The 12,353-nt window shown below is 35.6% G+C and overlaps 1 protein-coding gene across 1 annotated transcript in view; it reads right to left on the reverse strand.

The window, feature by feature from the left end:
• Positions 1-428: 428 nt before the first annotated feature.
• Tektin-C (Tektin C) overlaps positions 429-12,353 on the reverse strand; it is a 344,208-nt gene continuing 332,283 nt past the window's right edge. The window contains exons 6-7 of the mRNA XM_043425772.1: positions 906-1,124; positions 429-815 (exon numbers count right to left, since the gene is read on the reverse strand). Coding sequence (XP_043281707.1) covers positions 678-815; positions 906-1,124 — 357 coding nt within the window. The 3' untranslated portion in view covers positions 429-677. The remainder of the gene's footprint in view (positions 816-905; positions 1,125-12,353) is intronic.

Genomic DNA, 12,353 nt, shown 5'->3' on the forward strand with positions numbered 1-12,353 from the left:
TTGAATGAATTGAAAAAAGCCAATCGAAGTTACGCGCAGCATTAAAATGTATGATATCAATTCGAGGCCAAGTATTTAATTATAATTCGGAATATTTATTCCTACGGGAACCAGACAAGGGAACAGATCAGAAACTTGAGAAAATTCTAATGAATCAAATGAATTATCATTTGAGTTATGTGCAGTACTAAAATTTATGATAATAATCAGAGGACGAGTGTTTTATTAATAATTCCGAGTTTGAACTCGTTTGAATTTTTTTTCCCCGAGAAGGGACTTTTATTAATAAGAATATTAGCTAGAATCTGGCATATTCTTATTCCTGAAATAATAATGATACAATTCCACTACTTATGAGTTCCCATTTTTTTTTTGAAAACGTATGTTATAAGCAAAAGAAATTTCATGTTGTTGTATACCTAGGGTGTACCAGACGGAAACGCAAAAAAACGGTTGCACTCATTGTCAACGGGTGAACATATATGTCGAACGAATGTCGTCTATTAAATTTTGCTTGCAGGTGGTCTTTCTATAAACATTTCAATTATTTCAGGACGGTACATTCATTTTTATTACAGAGGTTCTTTAATTAAATTCAAGTCATACAGTATATACGTGAAAATTAAACAATAACTATGTAGTTGATTATTCCTTACGGAATTCTCCATAGTCGTGTGTCAATACGCATGGTAATTCATGCTCTGACGCAATGTCATGCAATCAACCTGGTCGATTTTCAAACTATTGATTTTAATATTTATATCCTCTTCCAAATCAATTTGAGTTTTCAGTAAATAGCGGAGTGATGCTTGAGCCTAAAATAAAAATATAGCTCATGAAAATAATTCAAAAATCAGTGATATTTGTTTTATTCTTACGATTAATGTGAAATTTTATTCCATTACCTCCAGAAAACTGCGTTGGAGTCTCACCACCATTTCTCGCAATGTCTGGACTTCTCGCATGAGGTTTATCTCAACAAGATCATGTGTGAGTTCTAACCCAGGACGTTGACAGCGATTTCCCAAGCGTGTGTGAGCTAGTGCCAAGAACGATTCCTTTTCGGCGATTGTTTTTTCAATTTTAATAATATTCAACTTTAATTCGTCAACTTGCCTCACCACCTACAAGAAATTTCACAGAATTGAACATTTGAAAAGTCTTGTGTTCTCACTCAATGAAAAACAAATTGAGAAAAAAACGATTATCATAAATGGTAAATTTACTTAAGATGAGAACAATTTACTTGTACAATAACACGATTGGATGAGTATTTTCCGCATGCGATAAAAAATAGGTGTTATAATAATCCAATCAAGAGACGCGGTAGAGGCTTGGCGCCGATTATATTATCGATACATTTTCCAAATTCGCCTGGGCTGTTCCGATTAAAAGTAAAAATGGCAAAGAGTGGCGGACGCCATGAAATCTGTTCTCGCAAAAGGTCGTGTACCACAAAAATTACACGTTGATCGTGGCAAAGAATTTTATAACAGCGACTTGAAAGCTCTCTTGAAACATCATAATGTTGAATTATATTCCACATTCAGTAACATGAAAGCATCGATATGTGAACGTTTTAATCGTACTTTGAAGGCATCGTACGATAAAAATGAAACCAAAAGATGTCACTGCTGAGAATTAAAAAAATATTCTACGAAATATTTATGGAAATTATCGTGTCAATCATACGCGTAATATAAAGTTTAAAATTGGAGACAAAGTTCGAGTCAGCAAGCACAAACACGTTTTCGAGAAAGGCTACACACCGAATTGGACAACTGAGATTTTTACCATAAGCGAGATACGAAATACCGATCCTATCACATTCAAGCTCACGGATTATCAGAATCAACCGATCGAAGGCGGTTTCTATGAGAAAGAACTCACTCTAGTCAGAAATCCGGATATTCTCCTTGTGGAAAAAATAGTGCGAAAACGTGGTAATCAGCTGTTAGTAAAGTGGCTAGGTTTCGATAGTACACACAACAGTTGGATAAATAAGAAAGATTTGTAAAAGGTTCAACTACAACGTTCCTATAATCAGTCGTGTCTTGGCAGTCATACGGAAAGGATCATTCTTTGTCATAAAAAACGATTTTGTAAAAAATTTTTAAAAATCCAAGTGTTCTCAACGTAGCTGCAATCAGTCATGTCGTGGCAGCCTAACAAAAAGGATCCGAACGATGAGCGGGATAAGTCGTCGGAAAAACCGTCAACAAATCGATGTACCGTTTATTCAAATTGCATCCAAGATGCGCAGAACCCTGATAATTTCCTGTGAAATGGCAATGATCGCGGTGCTTTACATCCGCGGAGTCGAACGGCTTTTCACAAATATGGCATTTTGTGGCATTTCTAAACTGTATTGTTTCATTCGATGTGAGTGGTTTCATCGGCACAATATTTGTCAAATAAGAATTAACTGTTTCTGCGATTTCGTGCAATTGATCGATGAACCACTTGATACAATCGGTTCCACGTTTCATATCGAATTTTGAGAGTGAATCGTTGAAAGAACATTTCAAATAATACGCAGCATTGTGCGGGATATGCTTTTGAGACTCACCCGTTGATTCGATAAGGCATTCGAGATCCGCGTACACGACGAACGGTACATCTTCTATGAACCGATAATTTTTGAAATTAAAAATGTTATTTTCCTCGGTCGGCAAAACCAATTTCGTTTTGTTTATGCTCATGCAATCGCGTTTGTGATTTTTGAAAGAACTTTGCAGTTTGAAGTGATTCAAGCAGTTGTCACAGAACCATGTGCGTTTATCATAATTTGTAACTTGAGAACTCAGCAAACGTGATAGATTACAGATCCAAGCAAAGTGGTAGATTGGTTGAAAATTGTCTTCTTCATCTACATCCATACCGATTAGGGCGATTCAAAAAAATTTTATTTTTTTGTTTTCGATTGCAAACAGGCTTAAAAGTTTCTTGTTGGTGTAAAAAGATTCCAGTTAAAATTTGAGCCCTTAATATTAATATTTAGATAGTCCTCATCGCACTTATCTATTTCCCATAAGAATAACATTGGAAATTTCTGTTTTGCACATTCTGATCTTTACTGCAAACCCATCGTATGTCATATAAAAAATGTCTCTACTTGTTCTTATAGAAAATCACACGCTCTACAAAAAAGGTCTCTTATGATTGTTCGTTAAACCTAATAGTTGAAAAGTTTTTAGAGTTCAAAGTTCAATTTATCGCGAATTTAACCGTTTTCAGTACATTACAGCAAAAACTTTATGGTCCTTGAACTCGGTCTCTTAGAAAACGTTCATGAAGAATTTTTCACAGTAATCCAAAAAAAATCAAATAGTTTAAAAAAATTTATTAGTAGAAATTTATAAAATTTTTTATGTAAAAATAATCTTGTTAAGTAAAGTACTGTATTTAATTATTCTTGTTTTATTATAGTCTCCGTACATGTTTTAAAAACTTTTATGGTTAAAATCAATTTTCAAAATTATAGTTGAGCAATCGAGTTGTCTCATACATATCAATGTACCGATAAAAAAAAACTTTTAGACCCTATATTGTAACGTGACGCTCTTGCCGACCCGGCTTGAACGCCGCCACGCGTCGGTTCGAGCTACCTTATTTTTAAAAGGAGTAGGTATGAACGAGACGAGAGACGAGGATTGTTGGATAAGATATCAAAATGAATTTATTAAACAATAATTTTGGTGTCTTTACAAAAATGATACGCGTCTTTAATTTTAATTTTTATTTGTCCGCGTTGTTTAACCGAATCAGGCGAGAGAAGACTCGAAAGACCCGGAAAAACGGAACGTTTTTCTGTATGAAAATTTCGATTGAATCTTCAAATTTGTTTTCGTTTTTGTTTGTACAATAAAGAACGCCTTATGATTTATCGTGCCCCCTGCTTATTCTATTTCCCTTCCTTTCCGCTTTGCATGAGATTTTTCAAACAAAAAATGAAATTCGCAACATTAATGATTAACAACCAATGTCCTGGATTCCTAACCGCTTGAGCCTGAATTTTTACGCTTCCTAATAATTCAAGAGTGTTGTACGCTTTTCTTTTTATAATTTTTCAATTTATGATTGCTTGGATGCTATACAAACTCTAGTCTTACCGCAGCCTCTTGAATTAATGCTTTTATTCGCTTGGTATTTGTTATAATTTATTATAATTTGTTCAAATGATTTATTTCGACTTCAGTGTCGTACAATGGTCCAAATGGACAATGGATTGTTAAATTCGTCAATTAATAATGGATTCTAATGTTAATTAATTCGTTCGACCCAACCAAATCGGATAAATTATAAAACAATTTTGAATTTAATAATAATCAATCATAAAATCATTTATTTTATCGCCTCTATTCTGAATAAACTCAAAAAATGCTAGGTGGAAAGTTTGTGCTTGACCACGGGCCTCAAACGTCGCCGAATGGCGCCAATGTTCAAAGACACAAAACAGGTTAGGATGTGAACCCCAGACCACGGGCTCGATACGTCGCCGAGTCTCGTCAATATCCTGAGCATTCACTAGGTTAGGTAATTTTCGTCCACGGACCACGGGATCGATACGTCACCGAGTCTCACCAATGCCCCGTGCAACGAAAATTCGGAAATTTCAGGTTAAGTGGAGTGGACCCTGGACTACGGGATCGATACGTCGCCGGGTCTCACCAATACCTCAGGCATCCAAAGGAATAGTAGGAAAAAGGATTTTTAGGTTGTATTAGAATAGAGTGTATTTTTCTATTTGAGTCTGGTCTGGTTCTTCTAGGAGATCCGAGTTGGTTCTAGTGGTAGGGTGAACTGCCTGCCGAATGAGCCGTGCACCGACTCTTATACCCCGTTCCCCACTCTAAAATCTCTCAAACGCCGAATTTCCCTGTTTCGGTCGTGTTTTGCGCATTCTCTTGTAACGGGCTTCTCTATTGGCTCTTTGCCATGATTCGCGCCTTGCTATTGGCTGATCGCTATTTTGCCCGATGCGCCGAATTCCGCTTCTAATGATTTTCAGCTCAGCGTGACTTTAAAATAATAAAATTTTAATGCCAATTGCCATTATTTAATTCTTTATATGATTTGGCTTCATTGTCTTATTTAATATCGTTAATTTTAATTTTATTCGGAAAATCGGGAAAAGTCACGTTCGGATTCCTATAGCCCATGAATGCTTAGCCCCGCGCATGCGCTGTAATCAAGCATCTCGCTCTATTTGAAATTGTACAAATATTCTAGAAGATTTAACCTTTTCTTTAATTTTCTTCGATAACGGCTATTTTTCCCGACATTTTGAGCCTAATTACGCTCATATTGATAAATAAAAAGTTTGAAAACAATTAGAATATGAAAAATATAATTTAGTTTGATTTCTCTTCAAGTGGCGCTGTTCAGAGCGTTGCCCACCGGCTCGCTCGGGCCTTTGTGCCAGTAACCAAGATGGCCGCCGGTTGAGGCACACGCCTGTCCTACGCTCCGCGATGTTTTGTGTACGCGTAGTATTCGAGAGTTCGAGCGGGTTCGGGCCGCTCCGCGGGTATTACGTTTCAATATCGGTAATATAACTACTTTTCTACTCGGTGGAGTTGTTGATGAAGTAGTTTAGTTTGTTGATTCTCGTAAAAATAGATATTGGTGTTCCTCAGTGTGTATTATTTTTTTGAAATATAATTTTCATCAAATACTGAAAGTTATTTTTAATTTTTTAGAGTTTCGCTGGCCATATTATTACAAAAAAATATGAACAAATATTCTCTAATAGACTAAATTTAAAATTAACACAAATTTTTCGCCAATCTTTGCCAATAAAACCATTAAGGACGTTCACGAGTGATAATCGAAGACAAAATTTCCGTATTCTCTCGGCTTACAAGGAAAGTCTTTCCGCTGTCCCCCTCCGATTTTAATGAAACTTGAATATGTTATTCTACATCAAAATCTAAGAGACACGTATTTTTTTTTATCGGCGGAAAAATGTTTCTAGGGGGTGAAATCATCGCTTGAAGTTGAGACCTCCGAGGGGTACTTTTCAGGTTTCACCCATTTCCACTTGAGATAATCGAATGCACCCAAATAGATAATTACCTTAATGATAAACGATGAAAAATGCAACTGGTTTCACATGGGGGGGTTGCATAAGAAAAAAGTTATAGGGGTTGAAATTCACAAAATCGTTATAACAAAAAAACTATTGCACCTATCTCGATGAATTCAATTGCATTTTGAAGGGGGTAAAAAAATAGTAGATACGGGTTTTTGCGTTTTCCTCGCAAATCAAGTTAAGGGGGTGAACTACCCCTATGTATGTTTACGCTTAATCTCAATCAACCGGCAGTAATTCTTTTTTTTCTTGTTTCCTCTCCTCGTAATACGTTTTTTCTTCAAATTTACAACAACAATGTTGCGGATATAACATTCAATGAACGATTTTATCTAAATGCCAACTTATTTATAGGTGAATCTTCAGATGGAAAAGTATTTATATCTGATTTATCGATAATTCTGACCGATTTATATTTGGCAACACGATAAGCGCTTACACATATACTCATATTCGTTCCGGTTGATAAGACCAAGTTTTGGGATGACGTATAGAAAAACTACATAGTCGAGTAAAAAAAAGTGTACAATATGCTTATATCTTTTATTAATAATATGTCAACAGTCTAACAAAATAATCACCATAGCGATAAATAGAAGCGAACATATAATGGTGTGCTCTATTAACCGTTGTAAGTACTGCAGTAATGATAATCATCGAAAAAGTGTTTAAAACATAGCGACTTTTTGCACCAGGAACAGCGAACAATAGCAACATTTTCGCATCCTGGAACTTCACAATGTGAGTTGCAGGAATCTCCAAATGCAAAATCTACAGGATTCTCAAAATTCGCAGGTTTTTCTTCTATGTAACCACTTTTGTACCAAGAATATTTGAAAAGATCGATATAACGTGGTGACGACAGTTGGTTATGAATGAGTGATTGCAGCTTTATGATATTGTTTCTCAAATGCAAATTAATATCATAATTCATCAAAAGACAATTATCAGAAAAATGTCTAACAAAATTTTTCCATATTCGGAATCCAAAAACATCGAGGGGTTGGATTTTTCCGGTAGTTCCTTTAGGTATAATCATTACTTTCACATCTCTATTTGAAGGTTTCACATCAAGTACAGCTTGGGGACAGTGTCCAGTCCAAGAATCAATCAGTAATAATGATTTTGGGCCAACTTTCGGGAAAAATACATGCTCCAACCAAATTTTAAAATGATCTGAAAATAGAAAAACGGATTATTTTTTCAATCGAAAAAATGTTTACACAAAAACAGTGGATGTAATTTATACCTGAAGTAAGCTTCCCAGACTTGGATACTTCTATGTACACATTATCGGGTCTGAAAAGCGTTTTCTCCACTAATGGACCAATCTTGCCAGTTGGTTCTTTTAAAACTAAAAATAGAGGAGATAGCAGCTTGCCGTCAGCTGATATAGTCGGCTGAATAGTGTAACTGTGAGTCGTAGAAGAGACTGATTGTACAAGACATTGTACTTGCTTTTCTCCTTCGATCGCTTAAGTTCTTCCTGAATGCATTTCTAGTTGGAAGCCACTCTGATCTGCGTTAAATGTATTTGACAATTCGTACGTTCTAATATTTTGCTTTACGTCATCGACAAATTTTTGACTTTGTTGTTCCAAGACTTTTCCATCTTCAATTGTTTTGGATGTAATGAATTTATTAATTTTTCTCGATACGATACGATGAGCTGCTTTGAATGAGTTTATCCACGTACGAGATGCTTTGAAACGAAAATCAGTATGCCCTACTTCTTTTTGAGCATGCAAGGCCCATTTTTTTAAATCGGAATCGTGCACTATTAAACCAGCATCCACAGCAGCTTTGAAATTTTCCAAAGTGTATCCACAAATTCGTGCTAATTTTTCTTTGTATGTCCCCCCCTTGTTCAAATTGTGGGCCCACCGCCGCAACTGTCGTATAGATTGCACTTTCTTGAACTTTTGTTTAACACTTCCCAAACCTAAATTTCCTGTCTTCCCGCTGCGCCAATACTCAACGGCCCTTAATTTGTACTCGTAAGATAAGTCTTCGTCATCACGAGTGCATGTATCAGGCGGAAGTTCTGGTTCATGCAGGGCGTCTGCCCATTCTTGATCTTCAACAATTTCCATTTCCCGATCCTTAAATGGTTCTTCAAAATGCAAAGAATTTTCTTCTACCATGTCGAAACCACTGTATTCGTTCATTGCAGTCAACAAAATATTTTTAATGTTATCCGGTAAACGCATAACTTCAAAAGTTGCGAGAAGCATTCTAATAACGTTCAAAGGATTTATCTTCATTTTGATTAATACTTGCAACTTTGTTTTAAATAGTCTCGGATTGTAAGGCACTTCTTTTGTGTAAAATAAAAATAACCGACTGTGGTGAATACATTCCCCGATCGCAGTTTTATCACTGCTTCTGCGTCGTATTTCAAATCTAATTTTGGGAGCGAGTCACAGACCGGACAGAGGTGACTCCGAAATAACACCGTCAAGTAGAGGGGGGAGATATGATAACTATGAAAATACGTCAGTATTTACGAAATTTTTGTGAAAAGTATAAGAAATACATATTTTTAAATTTATCTTGTGGTTTATTCATTATTAACTAATAAAAAAAATTGTTATTCGTAAAAGTTATCCAATCTATAATTTTTCGCGGAAAAAATAAATAAGTGAATTCTTTTAAACTATGGATGTAATTCGTATGAATACCGTAAAAAGTTACAAAAAATAAAGAATTCATAAAATGGTAGAATTTTCAACGGAAAAATTCGATTTTTTCCAATTTTCCTTACTCAAGTAGATCAAATCCATTGTTTAAATAAATTTTGAATAGAATCTTTTAAGTATAACTAGAAGAGTCTCAAAATGCCTTCAAATAAAAAACAAACCATTAAGATTGGACGCATACTTTGGGTTCTATCACTTTCACCAGTTAGGAAAATGTAATTGCAGGAAAAATCCATCCATCTGTTGATATGTGGATGTTGTAAATTTGAAGAAAAAACGTATTACGAGGAGAGGAAACAAGAAAAAAAAGAATTACTGCCGTTTGATTGAGATTAAGCGTAAACATACATAGGGGTAGTTCACCCCCTTAACTTGATTTGCAAGGAAAACGCAAAAACCCGTATCTACTATTTTTTTACCCTCTTCAAAATGCAATTGAATTCATCGAGATAGGTGCAATAGTTTTTTTGTTATAACGATTTTGTGAATTTCAACCCCTATAACTTTTTTCTTATGCAACCCTCCGATGTGAAACCAGTTGCATTTTTCATCGTTTATCATTAAGGTAATTATCCATTTGGGTGCATTCGATTATCTCAAGTGGAAATAGGTGAAACCTGAAAAGTACCCCTCGGAGATCTCAACTTCAAGGGATGATTTCACCCCCTAGAAACGTTTTTCCGCCGATAAAAAAAAATACGTGTCTCTTAGATTTTGATGTAGAATAACATATTCAAGTTTCATTAAAATCGGAGGGGGACAGCGGAAAGACTTTCCTTGTTAGTTCAACTGTCACTGTGTAGCGCGCGCCCCTCTCCCTACTCCCAAACTTTTAGCACGGACTCTATGCACTAATACGAATAAGGCTCTGGCGCACCCTATAAATATACACTAATACAAATATCCTTAGAGCGATGCGGAAATCTGGCAACCTTGCTTGCCTGCTACGTACTTTCAGTAGTATCAAGAGACTCGGTAGAGTCTCGGGACAAGTACATTGACAGCCCTGTCGTCTGCTGGCCCGAGGCTCTCGCCGAGACTATACTTTCTCTGAATAAAACGATTCGCGGTGGTGGGGGTAAAATTGGCATGTGATTTTCTTTAATTGCGAAGCCTATGAGTTATGTACGACTTTGAAAATTGAACTTTCAGCTAATTGAGAAATTCTCTATCGAATGAGCCCAAAATCAGCATTATTTGTGGCGTAATTGCTGAGAAAAAACTTTGAACGGGCTCAAGATTATGCAAAAGTTACCAACACATTCGAAAATTTATGTGTCTGTATATTTTATATTATAACGCCATCAAAGGCACTTTGATGCTATCGAGTTTCTGATTGGTTGGATCTGACGACATCCATTTTTAGACGTTGTGATTGGTTGTTGAAATTAGTTGTTGATGATTGGAAATCTGACGTCAACTTCATAACGTAGCACACGGCGCAGCACAGCTGGTAACAGCAGTCATAAATTCGATCGATATCAAGAGACTCGGCAGAGTCTCGGGACAAGTACATTGACAGCCCTGTCGTCTGCTGGCCCGAGGCTCTCGCCGAGACTATATTATCTCTGAATAAAACGATTCGCGGTGGTGGGGGTAAAATCGACATGTCATTTTCTTGAATTGCGAAGCTCAGGAGTTATGTCGCAATTTGAAAATTGAACTTTCAGCTAATTAAGAAATTCTCTTTCGATTGCGCCCAAAATCAGCATGATCGGTGGCGTAATTGCTGAGAAAAAACTTTGCACGGGCTCAAGATTATGCAAAAAGTACCAACACATTCACGCAGCTGACGTATCCGTATATGGGTTCAGACCGATACATACAAGGGCTTCTTGATGCCCATCATAACCAATCACCGGTGAGAATCTATCCGTCTCGACCAATCGCCGATGAGAAAGTTTCTGATAGTCCTCAATGTTTTCTTGTATACCGTCTGTTATCGTCTGTTATGTTATTATAAAGTGATTGCGATCGTAGCCCTGTGGATCAACGGTGCAAGATTTGCAAATTTCGTTTAAATATATAAAACATTATTGGAAATAGCAGTGGATATAATCAATTTTATTTTTTTCATAAAAGAAGTTTCAATAAGTTTCGAGCCCAATTCACGACAATAATATCTATAATAAATAAAACCTCAAAAGTAGATTAATTGATCTCATACAGTGTACTGAGAGTGAGTAAAATGTTGAGAAGTGAAAACGTGAATAATGTGTGTCGTGAAAATTAAGAATTATCTGTTCTACTTCGATATCGTAATATATACATAGATAGCAAATTTGCGAGATTTCGCGTCATGTTGACGTTTGAGGTTATGACCGCCGGAGTGCTGTTGCGTGCAGAGTGTAGAAAAATAAAAGTGGTTATTTATCAATAACCACTTTTATTTCCACTTATCAGTGGAAGGAATCGATATTATTAATGACGTGACTAATTAGTGTTGAATAATAATAATAATAACAATGAGAAAAAAAACGTTCGTTCATTATAACCTCTAAAACGTTCTTTCCAAACAGAAATTCTATGTTGTGTAATTACATTAAAGAAAGAGGTGGATGGTTGTGTGTAAACGAATTCAAATAAATTTTAAAAAACTTTGGTCAAGTAATTCAATGTATTGTTGTCATAATTTCTTTCATTTAGTTTGGCTGTGTTCACCGGTCCCTTTTTTCCACCTCCTTAGCTTACAGTGTATTGTCATACCAATTTCTATTTATTCTCCAGACAATACGAGAGATATTCGTATTTCTATTTTTTTATATTAATTTCAACAAGATAATTTGAAATATTTATAACGAAAAGCCTTCATGATTGCTTGTTCATACACCCAAGTTTTGAAAAATCTTTGAGCCATGTAAATGCATAGATATATTCACTTGAGTTGTTACATGATAAATTTGGAAATTTATTTCAATAAGTCATTGGGTGCTTAATTTTCATGATATCAAAATTTGTATCTTCGAAATGCAATGAACACCTCTAAAGTTCGACAAAGTGATGAAGCGACATGTATATTGAATATTTCCAGACCATGTTTGCGATTGGCATTGTGGGTTGAGAAATTCATGTCTGTAAGTCTACACCTGATCATTTTTGGATGTGATCAAATATTTTGTCTGCGAATAACCATGGAGACATACAAAATTACAGCATTTTGCTTGCTTCAACATGCATCGTGTCTGTCACTTTTTTTTTGAATGTGACATAATAAGTTTCAAAAATGTGGTTCATGTAATTTTGAAGTGTTTTTCCCTATAGCACCAAAGTCTGTATAACTGGTACGTAGCAAGTACCTATGAACTTTGATATTTCTGTGAAATAGCAGGTATGCCAATCTTTTAACTTTTTGGTTCCGACTGGAATATATTAACGAAGATATTCATTACTAAAGTCTTCACCTACTTATTTCTGAATAGATCTGAAATTACTGTCTTCAGAAACTAATGCACAGATACATGAAACAATTTTAATTTCTGTTCTCTTTCAATTGCGCTGTCTTTTTTCTTTTTAACTATGGCTCTGCTCTTTCCGATCCTTGTTTTGACTCCATCGGTTTG

Source organism: Venturia canescens, chromosome 8 (assembly GCF_019457755.1).
Source record: "Venturia canescens isolate UGA chromosome 8, ASM1945775v1, whole genome shotgun sequence".
Classification (NCBI taxonomy): Eukaryota; Metazoa; Arthropoda; class Insecta; order Hymenoptera; family Ichneumonidae; genus Venturia; species Venturia canescens.